The sequence below is a fragment of the Ixodes scapularis genome, unplaced genomic scaffold (assembly GCF_016920785.2).
Source record: "Ixodes scapularis isolate PalLabHiFi unplaced genomic scaffold, ASM1692078v2 PGA_scaffold7__128_contigs__length_106722199, whole genome shotgun sequence".
NCBI classification, from domain to species: domain Eukaryota; kingdom Metazoa; phylum Arthropoda; class Arachnida; order Ixodida; family Ixodidae; genus Ixodes; species Ixodes scapularis.
This window is the reverse complement of record NW_024609882.1, coordinates 21,610,293-21,633,676: the sequence shown is the minus strand read 5'-3', so window position 1 is coordinate 21,633,676 and position 23,384 is coordinate 21,610,293. Positions and strand designations below refer to the sequence as shown.

The 23,384-nt window shown below is 47.4% G+C and overlaps 1 protein-coding gene across 4 annotated transcripts; it reads right to left on the bottom strand.

Annotated features, from left to right (window-relative positions):
* Positions 1 to 93: 93 nt before the first annotated feature.
* On the bottom strand, positions 94 to 23,384 carry LOC8053386 (cholinephosphotransferase 1). Of its 4 annotated transcripts, none has more exons than XM_029973574.4 (9): positions 22,948 to 23,384; positions 18,022 to 18,169; positions 16,830 to 16,971; positions 15,528 to 15,612; positions 13,040 to 13,171; positions 10,740 to 10,898; positions 9,252 to 9,377; positions 8,358 to 8,499; positions 94 to 1,053 (listed from the first exon to the last, which is right to left on the bottom strand). In XM_029973574.4, the coding sequence occupies exons 1-9, from the start codon at positions 23,182 to 23,184 to the stop codon at positions 962 to 964; spliced, it is 1,263 nt and encodes a 420-aa protein (XP_029829434.1). In that variant the 5' UTR covers positions 23,185 to 23,384; the 3' UTR covers positions 94 to 961. The 4 variants fall into 4 exon arrangements, with proteins under 4 accessions (XP_029829434.1, XP_029829435.2, XP_029829436.1 ...); XM_029973575.4 differs by lacking the exon at positions 13,040 to 13,171 and adding an exon at positions 14,038 to 14,169 and having other exon boundaries at positions 22,948 to 23,333; XM_029973576.4 differs by lacking the exon at positions 94 to 1,053 and adding an exon at positions 2,018 to 3,150.

The window sequence follows — 23,384 nt, the reverse complement described above, 5'->3', positions numbered from 1 at the left end:
AACAAAGTTGCACCTTAAAGTGAACAAACAAAAATTTGTGCTTGTACAGTGGCAAAAATAGTGCAAAGTTGCTTCAATACCATTCCAGACAACTGTGGTCTAAATGCAGTTTATTCCAGTTGGCACCCTGTCCAGAACAAAGAACAAAAGGGCTGGAGAAAGCTCTACAACAAAGACGGGAGGAACGGATTCTCAGGGGCAGGTCAGCACACCGTAGACGTAAACCCGTACGAAAGTAACGCCGCCAGCTCGCTTAGTCTTCTTCTAGGGCTGCCACCGAAGAAACTAAGTCGGCTCTTGGCACAAAAAGCAAATACAGATCTTGCACTCGCATCGTTCATTCGAAACTAAAGGTACAGAACCTAGGAACACATACAAGACGTGCGCAGACTCGCGGCGCACGGCAACATCTCGGATTCAGAGCACCCTTAACTACGGTGCCCCCAACGCGTCCCCGGCTGGTGTGTTCGGTGCCCCATGCCACCTTGTGCATCAAAAGAGGCCCAGAGGTGGCTACGAATGACGTCGCACAAGCTGGTGTCCTGCTGTCCGATGTCGCACTCCTGGCATTCGGTAGTAGAAGATCCGGCAGAAAGTACGAGCGAAGGCGAGTGCCACTGTCATCGCGACATCCCAACTCCTGGCTTCTAAAGCTTCCGCGGAGTGTCAAGCTGGAAAGCGACCCGGAGCAGAATGGGAGCATGCCGTATTTCTCCTCCTCTGCTGCTGTACTACCGCCAGGACCAAGGCAGGCAACAGCAAAACACTTCTGCAACGCCCTCGGGAGGTCAGGTGACCGCATTCGAGGCCGTGGTAAACACAACGGGTCGGAGACGTGTTGCGGACACCGTAGACCGAAAGTAATGAGGGCCATAAATAACGCGCATCTGAGGCGAGAGCGGACAAATTTCTCTGCTCGAGGGAAGGAAGACGTAGGGGGCGGACATTCGCTAGTCGGAGATCAGGTGCGGACGGTGGCTTCTGGTTCCGGAAGGACCTCCTCATAGGGCGGAGGCTCCTCGCTGGTCAGCAGGTCGCACGCTTCCTCAGCCCCTGAAACGAGACGTGGAACGCGGCGTAAAATGAGTGTTGCGAACGGGCTGGCATTGCACGCGATAGAACAGAGGAAGTAGAATGGGTATGCAGCTTGTGCGCAGAAAAGGGCGTTAGCGCAGCGATACCAGAAGGGAGGTATGCGCCACTACGTGGGAGGCAACGTGCGTGCACATTCTTGCACCCACCAGTTCGTGAACAACCCACTCGACATATTGTGCTAGTCTTTTGGCGATTGCCTCAGCGCTCTAAGCACGTATCTGGCTGCAGTAAAAAAAAAAAAGAAAATGCTGCTACTTTTTAAATTATTATATTTTGTCCTGCTTCACGGAGAGCACGTTCTTAAGGATATGTGGTAAAGACAGTGGCATACCAACTTGTTTTTGAATGGGGAGGGCAAACGAGCCCCCCCCCCCCCCGTGCCGGGGGGCGGTGCCCTTGGTATCCCATGAGCGCCGCCCGCCTGTGTTTGCCCTGCTCAGTGGCGACTGTTTCAGAAAGGGCAAAACACCATGCCTTACCCTTTCACTCAGAGAACTGGGGGGGCAAGTGCCCCCCTTGCCCCCCCCCCCGGTTGGTACGTCCATCGGTAAAGACATAGTCTTTTTGAGTAAAGGTAAACCTATATGTACCAGCAGTATCGGTAACCCAAGTGAAAGTGTGGCGATCTTTCGGTGTTGGAGAGAATGCTGCTCATAGCAACGAGAGACAAATAGAGGTGCTACAAAAATTGCCACGTTCATTAACTATGAATAGATGCGGTGATTAGTGTAGAGGTGCCACGAAACCTTCTTTTGGGTGGCGCTATTCTGCTCAAAACCTGGCAGGAATTGAAATGAGCTAATGATAACTGTACTTGCCTTTGCGCGCAATCCACGATAGCGTCCTTCGAGCAAGGGGTGCTTACAAGGTGTGGAGCAGATCAACATTAAGTGTCTTCACCAAAGAAACGAGTCGAGCCGGATAGGAACAACCTTAGACTTTTATTTCCTCTCCTACAAAATCTCACACTTTGACTGGGTGGGCACACACCGAAGAGCCTTCACAAATGAAAACTCGCGCTACGCGAAGAGTGATAAAATATACAAGGGCCTGGCAGCGGCACAATGACATTTGAACTCGCTGCCACACTGATGGGTCTCTTTACTATGGCAACCTCTATGCAGCCCTACCCACAGACTTCTCACACAGTTAAAACAATCCATCACTTCTACTCCACAACTGTGGCATGGGAATGCAGGCTCCTAGCATATCTTAACCTCTTTCCCTTTATTTTTGGCAAACTAAAAAGAAAAAAACGGCTACAAATGCTGTCACAGTTTTGTTCCTCTGTTCGCTAGAGGGAGACACAACTTTGTTTACCTCGCGAAGTAAAATCCTAAAACAACCCTTACAAGTATCGGCGCAGTCTCGCCAAAGATACCTGCGGTTCACAAGTGTCTTGCGAAACGAGAACATATTCACGCGTAAGCAAGAAAAGACAAAAAAAAGCATTTGTTTTTGATGCGTAATCTCAAACCAAGAACAGAGTCTCGTTCTGCTCTCTTTGAAAGAGTTTTATAGTCAACACACTACTGCATCACATCAAAAACCAAATAAAGTGACAAAAAAAAAAAGAATAAATGAAACTGCTTTTTTTTTCTTTTCAAAGAAAATGCAGACAGTCTCTAGTCTACCAACTGCAACACCTTTGCAACTGGCCACAAACTACACACATTGAGCACTGTCCCTCACTCTCTTCCGCCAAATGCAAGGTTGAACCGTACGACACATTTTCCGCCCATCAGGACGGAAAGGGACGAATTTGAGTCCGTTTTGCACAGCCAGGGAAATGAAAAGTCAACGTCTGCGACAAACGGTTTGCCCGTCTCGCTTTCACGATAGAGTCGACGACACTCTCTTCGATCTTCCGTGGCGTCGGTCACTTTCGCAGTCTGGTGCGTTGTCGTCTCTCGCCGCCGCCGAACCCGCCTTGCCGAGGGTCGAGAAGCGGCACTGCGGATGCGGTGTGCCACAATGCGTGTCAACGTGGCGTCCCATTCTCTTGTCAAGAGCGCAAGCGGTGGGGTTGCAGAAGAGATGTTGGGCGGCGCACGTCTATAACAAGAAAAAAAAAAAGGCCTGCCGTGTTGTTCGTGTCCAAGAGCCACTAAAGAGGAATCAACAATACTCCGATTCGCATTAAATCCGACCACAGCCAATGCTACGATTCGACGGGGCCAATCGAGCGGCGGAAAAAGTGAGTCTTCGCCGTGCTTGTCGTCACCTTGCGCTTTCTCTTTTCAGCCGAACCAATCGTGCGCAGAAAAAAGACACGGGATCGCCGGGCGTTCGCTGTGTGCGACTGGTTCAGCCGGGAATGGTAAATAAGCAGAGACGAGTGCCGTGACTGTGCACTTTTGGCACTGCTTGATTGGCTCCTTCCAGTTGTGGCGTCGGCTGCGGTTGAACCCTAGATTCGATGTCTCCATCACCAGACACACAAAGATCAACTGACGAGCCAACAGCGTCACCAGACGTGTCTAACCAGCCACCGAAAGACTTCCGCCGCTAACGTCAGTCATATTCGCCTTGAACGTTTGTGCTAGACCCTTAATCTCAATGAGTATTATTATTTTATTTTTTTCTCTTTAGGATGATTTGTTAACAGTTCTTCAAACTATTAAGTCACCTTTTCTAAAATGTTTGCGCAAGCGTTGGACTAACGCAAGGGATAAAAAAACAACTATTCGTCTCAAGCTATACTAAGGTCAAAGCAAACTTTTCTTGTCCACAAGGGGGAGGATGGGGAGGAGACTTCCAAGCATTACATTGGATTTAATGTTTAAAGTTGACCCGACTTGCTATTTGGACAACCCACTGCAAAACCATTAGACCCCAAACAATCCGAGGCAACGAAGAGAATGGTTCGACCAATTGTTACATTTGCCTGAAGAATTACTGCTATTCTATTCACTAGGTAAACATTCCTTCTGTAACCTAGCCTAAAAAGAACCAGGAAAGAATAGCATGCAAGCATGTATACCCAGGCTGCATCAACACATACATAATTGTGCGACAATTAAAAGCGCTCCATCGCAATTAAAGCATAAGAAGAGAAGGCAGAGCAATGCATTTCACATTCACACCCAGACCACAAAACACCGGCAGTATAATGCTGCATCAGCCCGACACCGTGTGTTCGAAATGAGACGGTAAGCATGTGAGTGATGCCAGTCCCCGGGAAAAAAAGACAAATTGAACCGAACTTACCACCCCTTTATGTCAGTGACCTAGAAACGTGAAAGAACTAAATTAGGGCCACACAACCTTCTCCCCCGAGTATTGGCATAGTCGTTAGTGTGATTTCGCGTAATAATGTCGGTGACGGTTTGCACGTTCAGTGGTGCCACCGGTAAACGCAGAGCCCACTCCTGCTCAGCTTTTAGTTAGCCCGGACTACATTAAAAGCTACGACAGTGTCTCAACAATCAATAAGCTTTGCCAGTCTATTTCGCAAGTGAGCTTGTCTACGAGCCTTCTTTCGTAAAGGTATGTTGCAGACCGGCGAAACTTGTGGCTCTGCAGGGGCAGATAATGGACCTGATGAAAACGGCATACTTTGTTTCACCGCAACATCGCAGAGAGCCAATGCTATGGTCCCTTTGGGCGAATGAGTGATGGAGGCAAAGCAGGCGACAGCCCTTACCAAAGGTACAGGGGCAAGAGCCTAACCCAGGTGATTGGAGAAGAGAGAAAGGAGGAACTCCTCTCTTATCCAAACCCTCTTCTGTGTCTTGAACGTCCGTTTTGTCCGTCTCCGAGATTAGCCCGTCACTTAAAATGCACAGAAAAGCGGGACAGGGTCTTGTCGCACGTCTCTCTCTGCGGCAAATTGGCTCACCGGGGCCATAGCCTTCACCGTCTGCCAAGCTACGATGAGACAGAATACAGACGGACACCGAACGAATGACTAACGGCTTTTAAAGATGGCACTCGTGAGAGGAAAAACAAACACACACTCACACGGGATGAACAGAGTCCATGCTCTATCAGCGTGCGTGCTCCACTTGCAACGAATCGCGTTTCTGTGTCGTCGGCGCCGCCTAACATTTCCCCCTCGATCCCCTCATGACACAATCTTGGGGAGGGGAGGGGTGAGGGGGGACACACCGAATCAATCCTGGCTCTCGTTAATTCTTTTGAATGCAGAATACCTGCAATTTCGACCATAGCTGCCGACAAGGTGAGGACGAGAGGAAGGTCCAGTCATCCTGCCTCCATTGCAAACTTTCCTCCTTCAACAAGGCATCGGCGTCTCATGTGCCTCGAGCGCGCACGTGCGGCCAAGGGACGGCCAATTGTATGGAGCGCATGTTGGAGGCCGGGCGTTCGGAAGTTGGCCTCGTCGTTCTCATTCTGTCAGTAACTACAGAAAAATTGAGCTCGACTGTCTTATTTCTAACGCTTTGGAAGAATAGCGGGGGATGGTACGTCTTCTCTGCACTATGGTTGTGCCGAAAACGGTGAAAGAACAGGGCCTTCCCCAGAGGCGGATACAGGAATTTCCTAAGGAGGGGGTCAGCTGTTGGTCAGCGTGCCATATGTTTAGGAACCCCTTCCCCCTCTCCCGTTTCCCACCCTAGATTTTACACATGCAGAAATCAAGAGGGGGGTCAGGACATCCGGACCCCCCCCTCTAAATCCGCCCCTGGCCTTCCGTGCACCTCTATACCTGCAGTCGAACACAATGAATTAGCCGCAAAACTATAGTGTACTGTGGCAATAGCTGCCAAACTTAAAGAACATGTGCCGGGAAATTAACATGATTAACGAATTACATGCGGTTTTCTTTTCTTTTTCACAAAACTGGAAAGAATTTGGCTCGAGGCCAAAAAATGGGGCAGCTGTTTTATAGCGGTCATCGCAAAACAAAAGCTAAATTGGTTGGAACCGAAAGCTTCGTGGAAGTGCCGCACACCTTCTAAGCATTCTAGGAGGGGGAGGGGACCACAAGCATACCAGGCAAGTGGCCTTATTGAAACATAGAGACACCGTACCAACACATTACAAAGAAAGATGGCAACCATTCTTTATGTGCCACATTGGAACAGGATTTCAGCACTTTGCCCAACACTGGAGACACCTCTTTCGAGGCTAACAAACCTTATACCGCACTGTACTCTGCAAAAAATTGCGCCATACTGTCACGCACATTAAATGCCGAGGTAAAAAAAAAAAAAGAAGAAAAAGAGAGAGGGCTTGCAGTTGATAGGCAAAGAGCAGCATCCTCGAGGCAGGGTGAAGACCTTTCACACTCATCCAAGAGTCTGCAGTTGCACCCTACAGTTTTCTAGTTTGTAGCCTTAGCCTTTCACATGCTCCTTACACTGGTCTCCAAACGCAGTCAAGAAGCGAATGCAATGCACCTGCTACAGCAAACCTTTGGACCAGATGCCACAGTTGGTGACGAGTTAAGAATTCAGTGGATGCTCCGCCTCCAGCGCGAGCTTTCTGCCTTGGATATCGCTTTGTCGCACGTGCCACCAAAGCCTGGCGGAGCCTGGCGGAACGCACCTAGCATGAGCTGGAGGCAGAGTTTCTATTAAATTCTTAGCCCATCACTGACTATAATCAATAAAAGCAACGAGACATTTTTTTTCTCATGCCACTAACACTTAGTCCTGCACTATCCTTCAAATAGTTGTATCAAAATCAAATTCTAAACCTGAAAAAAAAAAAAAAAAATGTAGAGCTCTTCTACTTGACATGAAGATGGAGGACCAGCAAAGCTGTTCTCTTTACGTCCAAAATGATGCCTAGAGGACGACGTCTAGGACGACCTCAAGGACGACGCCTGGAGGACAACGTCTAGGATGACCTCAAGGACGACGTTTAGGAAGACCTCAGGGACGACTTCCAGGACGACCTTGAGGACGACGCCTAGAGGACGATACCTAGGACGGCCTCTGGTACGACGTCAAGGACGACTTCTAGGACGACTTCTAGGACATCCCCGAGGACGATTTCTATGACAACGTCTAGAGAAATTCAGCCTTTCCACTCCGGTGAAAACCAGAGTGGAAAGGCTGAAAAGGTTGCCACCATTCATGAGCGACGGCAGGAACCAGACAACCGGCGAGCCGGTTGTCTGGCTACCGCCGTCGCTCATAGATGCCGGTAGCTGTCCAGGGTTCTGTGTCGACATTTGATTGCCCGCGGACACAATACTGGGGAAACTAGCCCTTAACAGCTCCGCCGTAATAAAATTTAACACCTCTCTTTTTGGCACCACACAATGTAACAAAAGTGTGGGCGGCAGTTTTTTTTTTTTTTTTAAGCTAGCTGTTTGGGGTTGGATTGCCACTCTCGAACCACGGTCATATGGCGCATGGGGTAAACCAGCGCCACGGCTTTGCCCCGCTCAATGTAAAGCATCATCAACCTGCACCGCACTTGGTCAACTGCAATCATTGCATCGATGGTATGGGTTAAGGCTGGTCCACACACTTGCTCCAGAGTGCGACTGACTCCGTTGGAACCACTCGGGACAGCCCGAGACGAGAGAAAACACCGGCGCTGTCTGCCGGGTCGCCCCGGAAACACCTCCGATTATTGTACATAACTAGACCGAAGGTTTCGCAGTATCTGTGAGATAAAATCAATAGACTGCCTATGAGAAACAGGCTACTTTTAACTGTCGGAATTATTTTGAGTGTATGGAGAAAGATTGACGCATAATATATCCGTATATCGGAAGCGTTCCGCAGCTAGCCGACAGACGACGCCACACGGTCCTCTCGTAAGATGTCGCAAACGGTTGCGATGCAGTCGATTGCGCTTGAACGCAAAATATGTGAACTAGCCTTTAGAGAGTGAACCATTTCGAGATGCAGAAATATTTAGCGGGTTTTCCAACGTACAAGTCTCATTTTTTTTAATCAAATTTATATTGGCACGTGTTATGCAACGGCGCAACTTGTATGCATCGATTTCATCAGAGTATCGACCTTAACTGCACAAATTTGCTGCAAGGGTTATGTTCCTCGTTCGAATCGTCGACAAATGTTAGAACTGACTCCTGCCTGCGAGTATATATTGAGATCGCAATACGTATATGCGAGCTCACCGATGCAGCTTCGATGTGCCGACCGTACAAAATGTAGAATTGCAACTTTACGAAATTTGTTGCGAAAACGGTCGTTTGTAGGGGAGTGCAACTTGCAGGCCAAAAATATGGTATGTCTCGATTTGTACGCTAATCGACGTGCGCATAGAAGCGCAGATGCACTGAGTCCCGCAACCAAGTAGTCAAGCCGACTGACCAGGCGACGGGTTTGGAGGGGATCGGTCCACCAGGCTGGGGGGAAACTTTGGCGCAATTCGCAGCAGGGGGATCTGCAGGTGTCCGCAGATCTGGTTGCACACTATCGTGCAGTAGTGGAGCAGGTCCGCCGCGGAGTAGACCTGCACGCGACGAGATGGGAAAGCACATTGCCGCATCACACTGCTGCACAGCACCGCTGTGCCACGGCACTGCATTAAGACTCATTCACGCAGCTGCGGCGACTATGTTGCGTCGTGCTGCACAGCACCTCCCCATTGGCTCGTCCTAACGGTCGCCATGGTAACAGCTCAATGCAAGCAGTCTCGACTCGGCCAAATGTGACTGTGTGAACGAGCCTTTACCCTGCTACGTCACACCACAATGCATTCCTTTCACGAATGTGTAGTTCTGGAATGTGCATAATGCCAACTACATTTGGACGTGCCTCTGTGCAACCTTGCGATACGCAACCACCCTTTGCAAATGTAGTTCATTAAGAGTTACGGCACCCGACGTCTGAAGCCGTTCTAACTGCGCTCGAAACTTTAATGTAGACGATGTTCACTTTTACATTAACGCCATTGACAACACAAGCACCTTAACTCTTCATGCCATTGTCTCAAATTGACCATAACTTTGCTTCGCTTCTGGATAAATAGTTTTCCTACATCAGTCTTCAAAGTGAAGAGAATACTCTGATTTGGACGATGTTAGGTTATACCACAGCACTGTTAGGTTATACCAACAATACAGTACCTGTATAATAAAATAGCAGACATTTCGTTTTTCTTTTTCAAGAAACATTAAGATGCACAGTTTTACTAGATCAGTCCTCATTACAGAGAGGCTGTGTACGAAGCAGGAATCCAGCTTTCTTTGTTGCAGCACTCACCAGACATATCCAGAGGATGACATACTCGTTGATGAAGGTGTTGAAGTACTGGTTGAGAAAGAGCATACCCGGACCAATCAGTATCGAGTCCATGTAGTCCATCTCACTTCGACACATGTGAGCCACCTGTGTAAATCCGGACGAAAAAAAAAAAGAAGGAAAGAAACATTATTATGCCCAACCGACTTCCACCTTATAAGCCGACTTGACTCGGCATATTGTCTGGGAAAGTGATATTCCCTCGCTTCGACCGCTCCGATTTGTCATAATCAAACAAGCAACACCGATGCAGTTATGCGCCTACCGTAGAATGCCGTGCATCCGCCCATTCCACGCTAAGCGCCCATTCCCAAATTTGTAAGATCTGAGAAAATACGCACAGTACATTTATATGTAAAAACGGATGACCGGACAAGCGCCCATACCCCATTTTTAAGCAATTATCTCCAAAGTTTGAGTGGGCGCTTGCCCGGTATTTTACGATATCTGTATAGGAGAAACTAGAAGCTTAACCATTGTTGATTGTATGATAAAGTCACTAGCGCTATCGCAGGATCTAGCAACTACAGTGTATTGCCAATGTTGCATCTTAGTAAGAGCCGCACCGGTCGTAATCCAAACCAGTCACTGTTTGTCTTGGATGCAAGTACTGCAGAGAGCTTTACATTTAGCCCAAACAAGATGTCGGCATCTATTTTCCATTTTACCCATACAGGGATCCCTCGGGTTTTTAAAGCAGCAGTCTGCAATCGGCGGCCCACGGGCCCCATCCGGCACATGAGGCAATATTGCGCAGCCCCCCGCATGCCATCAAAAATGACCCTGGCCCCCAAGAAAAGCCCTCTTCCAGGGGTATGTTTGGTTGCAAACCCGCTATAATCTATGTTTTAACCCCGAACAAGTTCGAGAGATTTGCCAGATGAGAGTTTGCTGATCAGCTGGTTCTCAAACAGAAAACAATCGGCAAATGCATTTGCAGCGAACGACTTCGTCAAGTTTTCTGCCTAACTCCCTGAATTAAAGTTTTCAAACCTACAAATTTCGCGACAGCCTCAAACGAAGTGTTTTCTACGGCGCGCATATATCTGCGAACATACTTTTTAAAGACGAAGACCGTGGAGCCAAACATAAGTCTTGCGAACGACAGACGACCACCTCCGAAATGCTTTAAGACTTTCAGTTAAGAGTTTTAATGTAAACGTTTGCATCGCGGCAAGCAATGTTGGACACACGAAATCTTATCGAGAGGGGGGCTCGAGCAGACTTATGTCACGTGTGCCTGAATTAAGAGAGCATCTTTGCATCTCACTTTTAGTAGGCTTTTTTTTTTTAGACTTATTTTTATAGATTATTTCTGTTTCTAAGTCCGGTCCGCTCAGTCTCCGCTTTGCCGAGATTCGGCCCGCTGCCCCTGCTTTAAAGCGGTATGTGAAAAACAATGGCGACTGTACGTTCACAGCCTAAGCAGGAGGAGGAGGGGGCACGCACCACCAGCCTGTTGGTGACCTTGGCCGCCACCATGCCGAAGGCGATGATGTAGAGACACGGGTGGTTCTCGTAGATGCTGGTCGTCGACTTCTGATAGATGATGAAGGCCGGCACCACCACCAGGGCGATGGGGATGCTGGGGGAGAGCACGCTCGTGCCCTGCCGATGTGACGTCAAACCGTTAACGGCCTATACGCTTCGGACGGGAACAATTGCCCGACTAGCCGGGTCACGGAAAACGTTGCCATTGCTCGAGTGTCTGATTTTATGTGCCTCGTGGCTCCAGGAGCCAGGCAAGATTAAGAATGGATTTGAATTGCAGGGGTACACTGTTCGAGGGAAGGGAATGTCTTGCAGATGTGTGTCCCCCTGGTGCATTTGTCACATATGGCTTTAAGAGTCTGCGTAGATAGAATGAAAAAGTTGCAAACAAAAATTGATGTTTGCCTACGAATTGGAAAGGCTGACGTGCATTTCTGCGAGACCATGAAAAATTTGTTAAATAAATAAATAAATTAAATTAAAAATATGTATATATTTTTTTTTATTTAGAGATTATAGTAAACACGAGACAGAGGAACAATTTAAAAAAACAGACAGAACAATGAAGTCTAGAACACAGCTAGAAAAGCTAAAACTTTTTTTTTCTTATTAATATTATTATTATTCCTGTTTTGAGTTTACTATGAATATCGTTCACCAGCTTGCCTGCATTTTTTTCTCTTTCTTCATAAATTATTTGTCAAGCCTAGTTAGTAGCTGTCACTCATCTGCAAGATTTCTTTAATGCTTGCTTCACTTCTGGAGCAGACCGCTCCTCTCGAAGGACAAAAGAATTAAGGGGATAAACAGGGAACAGTGACATGGTCTTAATGTAATGGAAGTCCTAAAATGTATTAAGCTTAATTTTTACAGAACAAGTATCTGCAATACGTGACATTAGTTTTAAACAATGTTCATAATCTTGATCCTCAGGTTTGTGTACTGGTAAAAAGTTAATTACTTCAAACACTGCTGTTACCAGTTACAGAAAAAAATGGGCTTGCTCATATATACAATTATGCTAGCTATAACCCTAAGTGCACTAATTACTGGGGTTACATTAGTGCAAGCTGTGCTAACACTAACCAAGTTTTCATTTAATATAGCTCTGTTGCATTAGATGAAAATTAACCATAACCATTAGTTCTTACAAGATTCATGCATCTGTATGTAAACATAAGAACTCCACATGCAATCACATCAAGAGTTGTGTGTTAGAGGAAACAACAGCTGCACAACAAATACACCAGAGGTTGATGCAGGAAACCCAGCTCACAGACATAGCACCATCGTTCAAGCGAATATTACAATACATTTAACATCGCCACAAAAAATAGCTTAACTTATAATCACTGGCAACCTTTAAACCGCAAGAGATTGCACTAGTTCACAAAGCAAGAGACCGAAATATGGACTCAGTGAGCCAAAGCAGTCATGCTGCAAATAATCTGATACCTATTCCACCCATTCACATGAAGAGGAATGCACGCTTGCGAGACTGCTAGCACCCGGAAAAGCGTGGGTCATCGGAGCGGAAAACGATTACGAAAACCAGTTCTTAAACTTGCGTAGAGCAATTACAATGTCCTGCCGTTTCGAAGTCGTCAGAAACTACACAAGCCCTAATTTCCCGCACTTTAAGCATACAGCAGCCCTGTGGCATGCACGGCGTGTCACCCATCACTCCTTTCCCCACCCCCCAAAAAAAGTGTGCAATATTTCTTTCATTGCAAAAACAAACTATGCATCCCCAAACGCACAGGCTCCACCTAAATGTCATGCTAGCAACTAGGACCAGACGCCAAGCTTTCAGAATTTATTATTAGTACCTCATTAAGAAGTTACGAGCTATTATCTCAAACTTTCTGAGAGAAAATGGGGTCGTTTCCCGGTAGCCGACGCCACTCATCTCCATGTATTCGTGCTCTTCGTCGGCCATTCTTTCTCCAACTGAAAATTTTCGAAAACTGATTGTATCTTTTTAACGAGACAAAGGCAAGCTCCAAAACTTCTGAAAGTGTTTGGCGGTGCAGAGTTTTTCTTTACAGTGAAAGAAACACGGTAAGTTTTTTTCGGAGAACACGGTACATTTTTCTAGGGGACACCCGATAAACAACTTCGCTTTTATTGCTCTAAAAAAAATGGTTGCCGAGATAAGGTGCCGGCCAACGGGCCACGTTGCCTTTGTCCCCATGAGCTGCGTTTCCCGCAAGGGGCCTCCCCGCGACGTCCCGAGCGAACAATGCGCCACGACTTACGGCAACCGTCGACCCGTTTTTCCCGACCCCGCCCGAGAGAATGACGGCGATGTCCGTGTAGCACATGATGAGGGACACCGACAGCGCCACCGCCACTGGGACCAGCCTCAGCTCCACATTCAGCATGGGCAGCTGCCGTATTTTCGTTTGTTCGATCCAAGCGGGGCCGGAAGCGCATGTGTGTAGTTGAGAGAGGAAGCAGAGGAAAAGAAGAGAAGGGTGCGAGGGTTAGTTTGGCAGGTCGGGATGTCATCAACACTTTTTAAATAACAATGCCAGAGTGCTGGATTTCCAATAGCACCTATGATTACTAAGAGCGCAAGAGACGCGGGGTGAGGACTATTATGATCACGCTCCTTGATGTGCAATTCATTATTTGGCATTCTTAAAAAGTCCCAGAGTCTAACCTGTGCCCCGTGCTGACCTCCCGTAGGCATAAAATATCCAGCGCTCTGGCTTTCTTATCAAGAAAGTGTCGCTACCACACGCATGTAAAAAAGTCAGATCGGTGGCACATGGTCCACTTCTGGCTCTCAACGGGTCGAAAGCAGACAGGCTTCCACCTAAATGACGACGCCAATCTGCCCATCCATTCCAGAGCCGGAAGTCAATCCACAGCGGCACCGTTCCGAGAAGACCTGACGGACCCGAGGCACTCGTGGAGTCCCACAACCTCTAGCATGCAAAGGCCTCACCTACGAAACGCCGACAGACCAGTGGACAAGGATTAAAAAATGTGAGTGGAGACGACGGACGACGCCGACGAGAGCCGCCGAAGACGTCCCTCACAGACAACGAAGTCAGACCGGAGACTCAGCAGACGGGGGTGTCAAAAAACGAAAGGGCAGCAGATGAAGCAGGGCGTGTTAACGTCGGGATTACGGAAGACGTCCGGCGGCGTTTAGTGTGGCGGCTGCGGCGTCGCGACGCGGCGACTCTTCCGACTTTTGACGCTCTGCCGGCGTGGATCCGAGGGCGCTGGGACGAGGGCCACTTACGGCCACGGACGAGCCGTTCTTGCCCACGCCGCCGGTGAAGATGATGCCGACGTAGCTGCAGAGGGCGACCGCAGCTGCGGACACGCCCAAAATCAGGGGCAGGAACTTGAGCGGGAGACCCAACGGGGGCATCTGCGGGAGGGCGGTATTTAGACCGAACGCGCTCTCCGAAAGGCAGACGACCCAGCCGGAAAGAAGTCCTGTGGGCGAATCCTTGGTCGAGTCGGGACGTGTCGGCGTGTCTTAAGCTGAAGCGACGCGGAACTGCCGTCCTGACCGAGACAATGCACAATGCCAAAAAACAGAGGAGCTAGAAAAAATATTGTTATAAGTAGGACATTTTTCAATTTTAGTGCACCGTGAGCTACTGGAGAGGAGACAAACAAGATGGGATCAATAAAGACACGGTATCATGTCAATCGCTTTCAATAGCAGCGCTCAGACTCCTACATGGACATGAAACAGAGTCCCATCCCATCTGTGGAAGCTTTGAAACACATAGATACCACTCCCACATCATTTCTTAAACCCTTCTGTATTACGAAGAATATAATATGTTTTACACTTGCAATCCTCAAATAAACAGTCAATATTATTTCAGACAACTATGGTCATGGACATCTTGGTAGGGCAGCAGGTTGGGAAATAGACCAAAGGATACTTTTTTTATCCGCACTATACATAAAATATCAGCATAATCTGGTACCCGACAAATATAGTCATAGATGGTCACCGTCTCAAAGAGATTCTAGAGATTGTTTTCACTAGATACCTTCAGAAAGAATCGTGAAATTATCAAAGATCAGACTGCACTTGAACATACCACAATATGCCGATCAGGCACCCAAACAAAAGTTTAAACTAAGCACAAAAATATAGGTATGGATGCTTTCTAACTCCAAGAGCAGAAAAGCATAAAGGGCATGAGATAGGATGTTTGACCTAATGGAACTATAGAGAAGCAGAATAAGGGTCTGGTGAAACCAACAAATTTAGAAAGAAGCCGTACTGCCCTCGTCAAACCTTATTTGTGCTGGTGCTCTCATGTCAAGCTTCACCGTTTCACACTAGTGCACGTGCAGAAAGCTCCACTGCCTTGCACTGGTGCACGTGCATAAAGCTGGCTTCTTGGAAGACCAGCCAACACAAACAAGCACTTTGGTTAGCTTGCTGGCCTCAGAACTTTGCTGGAGTGGGCACTTTGTATGTCCTTTACCTACATTTAAAATGTTTCAAAAGTAGTGGCTGGACACTTACTGTTACATGGGAACATGGTTGGTATCTTACGATATCTTGTACAAGTTCTAGTAATCATTTTTAATTTCTAAAATATTAAAATGAAAAGAAAAAGAACCCAGAAAACTATGTGGTCTTAAACAAAACAAAAAGCTAGCACAAACTAAAAAAAATGCAAGAGCTTTGCACAAAAAAAGTAAACTCCACCAAGATAAAACTGACACCAAAAGTGCACACACGCGCAAAAAGCTTACCCGTGTTGCCCAAACTCCAGGCCCAAAGATGGCAGATACCAAATGAATGATCATCACGGAAAACTGCGCCTCCGTTACGTCAAACCTGCGTGGAATTCCAAAGAGCACGTTGGCCAAGGTTACTGAAACTTGAAGCATACAGCAAATATACCGCTACAGTGGTGCCTAACGTATCACATTAACATGGTACGACGTCTTAGTTTTGCCCGCTCAATTTCTGCCTATACTCCATTTCGCCTAACAGGATAGTCTTCTGCCGGGACAAAATCCGGTTCCCACTTTCCTTCCCCCCTTCACTACCTCTCACACTTTTCTACCCTCCTCTCCCCAAAGGAGCGAGTCTCTGGACTACTCCCCGCAGAGAGGAGGGTCTCCCTCTTGCTCGAATGGAAAGGAGGAATTGAAAAAGATTTTCCATATTTGTAAATGCGAGTGTAGCAGAAGCTATGAGAGCAAGCACCTGGCTTTCAGCATCCCTACTCAGCAAGCGGGCTCATGCAGTGCGAGGCAACATGCTCATGCTTGAAGCATCTCTTTCACTTGCAAATAAAGTAAAACAAACTACCGTAATATTCCGAGAGATGACCTTCCCCCTATTTTTGGTACTTTTTCTTTTTTTTTCTTTAGAAACACCAAAAGTTAGCTTAATTCTAGGTATTGCAGGGCCCTGGCCCAAGGTGACCTCGGCAGAAATGGTGTTACTTAGTCATGGTGGGAGATAAGCTAACATTGCCGACTGGGAAGGACAGTCTCTCCGGTTCGTCGCCCCTCGCTGCGACAAGTTTCGCACGTCACAAAATCTAAAACTAGCCTTTTTTTTTCAACGGCAGTGTCACAGCCACAATGGTGGATGGGACAGATACCTGTTCTGGTGCCAGTCCCTCTCCAGCTTGACAGCCCACGGAGGCTTCGGCAGCCAGGGGCTGGGACTATGCGACGACCTCGACACTCGCGTTCGCTCATACTTTTTATTGGGACTTCGACACCGACCACCCGAACCGCGACATCCGACAACACGACACTCCAGCTTCTGCGACGTCATTTGTTCCCAGCTCGGGACCACTTTTGATGTGTGGTATGTCACTGGTCGGAGACGTGCCGTACCTATGCCAGTTCATCTGCTCCGTCGTCGCTTCGACGACCGACCTCTGGCATCGGCAGTGTTTCTTTGGGCCCTTGCACCAAATATTGCTGCTTTTACAGGGACACTTAGACGCATAGGCGTTTAAATGCTACGCACACCGATCAGAGATGCATTCCGCACGCCGTGACGGCACCGGACAAAAGAAAAGGAATGCTTACTTTCCGAAGCGGAGGCTTCCAGAGACGTACGTCTGCCAATGGGCGCAGTAAAAGAGTGCAATGGCCACGAAGCACTGGAAGAACATCCAGGACGGGTAGTAGCCCAGCTTCACCGCTATACACACCGCCAGGGCCACAAACACTGGGTGGAGAACGGCGGACAACGGCTGAAGCGACGGTCAGACAAGGATCACACCGCAACCTCCCGACGAGCATGCGTGGCTTTGCGCGTGAATGGTGGCAACCGTGCCGACCTTTATTTTATTTTTCTGCCAATGACAATCTGAGTGTGTCTGTCATCAAAGAGTCGCTGTACACTTCATAAGTCAGAGGAAAACCTGCCACATTCATCTGGATATAAGACGCATCTTTTTCCGTACTCTTATCTCGTGTGTGGATGTTACAAATGAAAGGAGGACAATGTGAAATGTTTTTGCTAGAAAGGAAATGGAATTGATGGAATAGTATGGAATGAATACAAGCGTCCCAGCGACTACCTCTAAGAGTTTCTTGATTTTAAAGTATCCACATTTATCGAAGCAACACTTGTGTGCAACTTTTGCCGTAGGACAAATTAGTATTGCCAGTAGTAATGGCACCAACACCAAATCCAACTGGAAAAAATATAAATTGATACAAGTACATTTTTTTTTCTTTTGTCTAGCATACGTTTGCACCCGGATATTATTTATTTATTTTTAATAGGAAACACTGCGAAATTAAACTCTGAATTTCGGAGAATTGGGAATCAAACAAAAATAAGCTCCAAATTCTTGGCAAAAAAATAAACTCCGAAAAACACCCTCTGAATTTGATGAAAAATACACTCCGAAAACATGGAACCCTAAGCATAACCAAGCGCGATCAAACAGAAGAACCAAACGTGACCACAACCTTTGTTTCTATTCCCGCACCTACTATGGTAACCTACAGAACGAGAACGACGGGGCACGTCTTTCGGACGTCCAGCCTCCAGACGCACTCCACGCCTTCTGCCGCGCACGCCTAGGCTGCGCGCTCAAGGTGCACGAGACATTGAGGTGTTGTCGAAGGTCGGAAAGCTCGCTCTAGAGGCGGGAGAGCCGAAGCTCCCCACTGCCGTCCCCACCTCGGTGGCGACTACAACGTACGCCACTTCCCAACACCCAAGAGCGCACGACGTCCGCGTCCGCAGAAAAGAAATGTGGCCTACCTGTGGAGATGGAGTCGCAGCCGTGGTCAAAGAGCTCCCCAAGGGGGCTGCTTGTGCCCGTCCTCCGCGCCTGCTTTCCGTCGCACGCATCTAACGTCTGGTACACGAAGAGCCCCAGCGCGCACAGCAGGAACGCCCACCGGGGGACCTGGATAGGCCACCACAGTGACTCATTGATGCGGAATGCATTTAAAAAGACTTTTCGAGCTACCACATCTAAACACATTTCTTTGGAACGCCCGGCCTTTGCTCTTTTCAAGACACAGTTTATTATCTCTAGATTCGAGATAGTTCTTGAGAAAACAAAAGATAAAGGTTAAGCAAAAAGCGGCGTAAAAATATTCTTGCGCTTTCCCGCGGGATGACATTGCATGTTGTATAACCTGCGAGTCAAGCAGGCAGAAGAAGAAACACGGTATATCGCGAGCTCAAATTTGTTGTTTTGCTAGTGCGAGTTTCCCCAGCATTCGTTCCACACCATCAAACTTCTTGTAACCTTTTGGGAACAAGCTGTTCTGCCCGCCGCCGCCCCCCCCCCCCCCCCCCTCGTATTACAACACTTGACGACCCGTACACATTGTTGCCAGTAGAACCTCGCAGACCAAATTTAAAAACCCAATAGCTTCACAAAAAATATATATATATATTGTGACTCGTAATTTGGGTTACCACTAGTTCAGACGTGCCTACTAATGCGTTGACCCAATTTTTAGGTGTGGGTTTGCGTAGAAGTGGTGTCGCTGTAGCAATACCACGCCGTCATCGGATGAATTTAGCAGGACGCCACCATCAGTCATGTGGGCGACGTGGTTGTGCGACCCCGTGACGTGCATCAGGCCGCACAAGCTCGTGTTAAGTCACGTGACTCGTTGTTAAGTCACGTGACAGTAAAGTTGGGTCAAAAAAAGTCAAATTGGACGTTTGAGTGATTTATACAGCGTAAGGTTGGTCTGCCAGTAGGGGCGACACTGGTTTAAACTGTAGATGAGCAATTTAGCCAGTGCAGTACAACCGCTAGCCTGGGGTCTTTAACGTGCACCACGCAGTAGTGATACACGACCTCACGCCGGTACGATGCTCATCCAGATCGAAACGGGCAGGGGTGGGGCTCGAACCCAGGATCCCTCGGTTCTGCAGCGTGAGCTTTCGCTCCACGCGCGTCGAGCTGGGTGTGCGCTTCAGCCCACTCGACCACCGATCCCCCCAGTAAAGTTGGATGTCGAGTCGTGGCGTAACGTGACGGCACGCTGCCCAGACTTGCGCATGCTGGCCGTTTCTTTTAGCCTGTCCGGTATTAAAAGAAGAAAAAAAGAGGGAATTTGCATTAGGCTTTTTTAGCTCTGTGGCCAAATTGGTGGCAGGGGCAGCCACTGGAAAAGAGGCAAATATTGTTAATCAGTTAGCTAATTCAGCGATTCTCAATCATTGACGTTTCGCGGAGCCCTTGTGGATCGGCGGATATGGAGGACCCCGTTCGTGGTGAAGGGAGGGGAAAGGTATAGGTTAAATATAACAATAATTTAATCATTGGATATAACTAAGAGCTAGTGTGAAGTAGACTTCTCTTATGGACACACACACTAGAAAATGCACCCGAAAACTGAAACATTTCTTCTCGATCTGAACAAAGACAACTTTTATTGCCAAGCTTTAGTGATGAGGCAGGGCTTTGAGGACCCCTAGAATGTCTTAGCGGACCCCAAAGGATCCGCGGACCCCCGTTTGAGAATCACTGAGCTAATTAACTAAATTGTTTTAATTAACTTTTTAAGTTTCGATTTTCAAAGGTATTTGGAGATTCGGCACTCGACTTCAATATAGTCTAGCTGTGGCATGAAATTCCAGCTAAAATATTTGCAGCAGGCGTCTACATGTGTGAGAATAAAATCTAAGAGGCCGCAGCCGCCTGGGTTTAATTGAAAACAATACTTCTGAACTTGTGTGAAAATCGAGAACTAGTGGAAGTGCTTAGGATGTATATGTTGTTAAAAGCAGGTCTTGTAAGATACACTGACCAGTAAGCAAGCAAGACACAGTTTTTTGCTAAGACTGAAAGCAGCCTCAATATTCAAAGAATTCTCTGCCCCTCACTGGTGGCATTGCAGCCTTTTCAAAATAGTTCAGGGTTCATCTTAAACCCTAAGTGAAAAAAATTAAAAACAAACTGGAAATGTGATTTTTCACTCAATCCAGCTCAAAGGAGAAGAAAGATCACATGAAGGAAATGCCAGAAATACCATGGCATACAAAGAAATTAATACAAAGTGCTTTCTCTGCCTAAAGAATCCTTACCTCCTATTGTGCTACGAAAGAGAGGAAAATACCTAGTTTCCTTTCAAACAAAAGCTCCACATTACAAGCTAACGCTCGGATGTGTTATTGTCACCTTCCATGAATACATACACAAACAAATAAAACTGAGATGAGGTAGGTTCCTTCAAAGAACATTGTCTCTATTCATCACCTCAACAAACAATAATTTGATCCAATACAAATGCTTTAGTCTCAGTAAAGTGGGGCATCTCAGGGTCACAGCTGCATTACCAAGACAGCTCCACAGTATATTTGATGTACGCTGCACGACACAGCTGGCATAAACACAACATTGGGATTTTTCGGCAACTTACTAAGACACAGTACTGACAAACAATAAATTCTACCAGTTCCGTTAGTGTGCTGAACGAGCACCCTCCAATTCACTAGTAGTTTTCATTGCAGCCTTTTAATTCTCAGAGAAAAACTTAGTTTGTTTGTGCTGACAGTCTACCTTTATGGAACTACTGCCTTGTGGAAACATGTTTCATGCTTGCAGCTAGCATACGTGGCATGTACTGATGTTACATCAGCTGTCATTGTAATGGCCTTGCTGCCGAGTGCTTACCTTATGCAATATAAGTTTCACACCACCAAAATCGTGTTTCTAACAAAAAAAAAAAAAAGACTACAGCATGTTTCCTCCCCACCCCCCTAGAAAGAATAAAAAAAGAAGAAAAAAAAAGGTGTTTTTATTATTGCAAAATTGAACTAAGCATCGCCGAATGCTCACTCTGTTTAAATGTAATGTTCGAACCGGATGGCAAAGTTTCAGCACTAGCACTAAACTACAGCACCACGGGACATGCTGTAGTTTACACACATAAAACTTTGGACCTGAGAAACACAAACAACATTCTTTCTGGTTCATTTGTTTGGCCTCTCCTGTGAAACCACTTCCATGTCAGGAAACATCTGTAATTCACCCTAGAGCCACTACATATAAGCTATGCTTAGAGTATCGCCACTCCGTTCCCCAATCGTCATGTGGGTACCGTCATGTTGGTGCTTAGTGTACAGCAAACGTCAAGAGTGTCTGCTCTGAACTAAGGGTGATAATGTTTGCCCTGTTGCCGACTGTTTTAACCTTCCTGGATAAAAAGTGTTTATTTCGATTACGAATAAAGCTTCGGATAACTGGCAACATTGATCATGGAGACAAAAATGGCCAAGTGCCGTCACTTATTAAAGGGTAGCTTAATTCGTGGTTCACCTCAAACTGGTAAAAGAAAAAAAAAAGGTCAAGCACGCACAACTTTTTCATGGGCAAAATAATACGCCAGCTTGCCTGTGATTTCGCACTGTCTTCAAGAAACCTGTATAATGTAAATTAATAGAAACCCGAGCAACATACTCTACAGCAAGCAATGAAAAACATATCCAGTGTGCTCTAAACTGAACTCCGATGCTTTCTAACGACATACTCCTTCACTATCAACGCATACCGCGAGCGCAGTGCATTATTTTATCTTTTTTTTCTGTCGGAGAAACCTTTCGAAGCTGTGCTACAACCCTCGACATCGGGTTACTCGGCTAAAAGAGATACTGGCCAGCCTATCTCGGCCTCTTAGCACACGTGCACGTTGCACACACACCTCCCGGCTTCAAGAAAGCTTATCTCCTGTCTGTCTTTTCTGAGAACATTACTGATATCATTTACTTCCTGCCGCCTTTAACAAATAAAGTAGAACTATAAAAGAAGAGAGAAAAGCGCTGAGGTAAGGAAGCGTACTGTGGGTGAAACACGCATGCGCTGTACAAACACACACACTCGACGCGGTCGACGAGATAACGAGATCGGAGTCATGCCACCGACACGAAGGGAGCTTCCCTCACGATTGTACCTCATTCTGGCTTTTAATTCTAAGTAATTTCTATTATTTACTCCACAGCGTTCTAGTATCGAGATTATGTGTTACGACGATTGAGTCCGAAAAAAAAGAAAATGGGGAAACAAATACAGTGGAGTAGTTACGAACGATAGCGGTACAGATCACGCCACGCCGATGGAGTCAGCTGTTGCTTTCTCCGTTTCCGGCATCAGTGCAGGCCACGCCACGACATTCGAGCTCGAGTTTACCTCCGACTAACGGTAACTGCGACAATAACAAAACAACCACACCCGCGCAACAGCAACAAAAAGAAAAACCTTCCGCAACCTGCATTTTTTATTTTAGTTGCGGCAGCAGTTTTGGGTTTGATATGTTGTTTTGCCACTACGGGCGGGCGGACCGCGGGAGAGCTTGAGCCCTACTTGGCGAAGGAGATGTTGCAATCCTGGGACAGCGCACGTTAACCCACGCGAAATAGCGGGTGGCCGCTGAAAACCCCTCCAGGCAAGTGTCGCCGAGTCCGTTTTCAAGGTTACGATTGAATGGAGAGCAGTCGCCGCGACCCATATCGCGTGATTCTTGTGTCAAGTGCCAACGATTGACACGGGGAAGCCAAGAGCGACCGCCGACGTCTCAAAGTAGGCGTGTAGCGCTCTATTGCCCCACCCGTAGCTTTTCCCACGCATTGTTTACCTGGAACAAGCTATTACAGTAATAAATACTCGAGAAGTTCAAACCGCTTAGCAAATTTAGTGATGCACACTGGCTTCGCCGCTCTCACCTCTTGCGTCGCGGTCGGGCTGTAGCAAACGAGCAGCAGTGATGTGGCAATGTTCACGGCGAGTCCTGTGATGGTCATGAGGTTGGGCGCAAGCCACAGCGGACACTTGGTCGTCACCCAGTTCCAGAAAGGCTGCATGAATGGGTCCACGAACGAAGAACCGGAGCAGCTGTAGCGGTGCTCAGAGAGCCGCTTCAGCTGCTGGGGGGTCAGCACGTCGCTCGAACTGAAAATCATGGTGCCTCGAGTGCGTCAGCGATCACATTCACGACGAGGGCGAGCACCGAAGAACCGAGCTGGGGCAAGAACTTCAGTGCACGTTGGTGGGAAACATCGCCGCCCGACAGCATACCGCTGACGCCATTGCTCGAGTAACGAAATGGCTGAAGAGATGAAGCACGTGTGCGCATGCGCGGGGAAAAAAAAAAAACGCGACT

Excerpts from the sequence above, each read along its gene's own strand:
- LOC8053386 (XM_029973574.4), bottom strand. The coding sequence starts at position 23,184 with ATGATTTTCAGTTCGAGCGACGTGCTGACCCCCCAGCAGCTGAAGCGG. Across the intron at positions 15,613-16,829 it reads GGAAGCCTCCGCTTCGGAAA|GTTTGACGTAACGGAGGCGC; the intron begins GTAAGCATTCCT and ends AATTCCACGCAG. Across the intron at positions 13,172-15,527 it reads CTGGAGTTTGGGCAACACGG|CTGCCCATGCTGAATGTGGA; the intron begins GTAAGCTTTTTG and ends AAAATACGGCAG.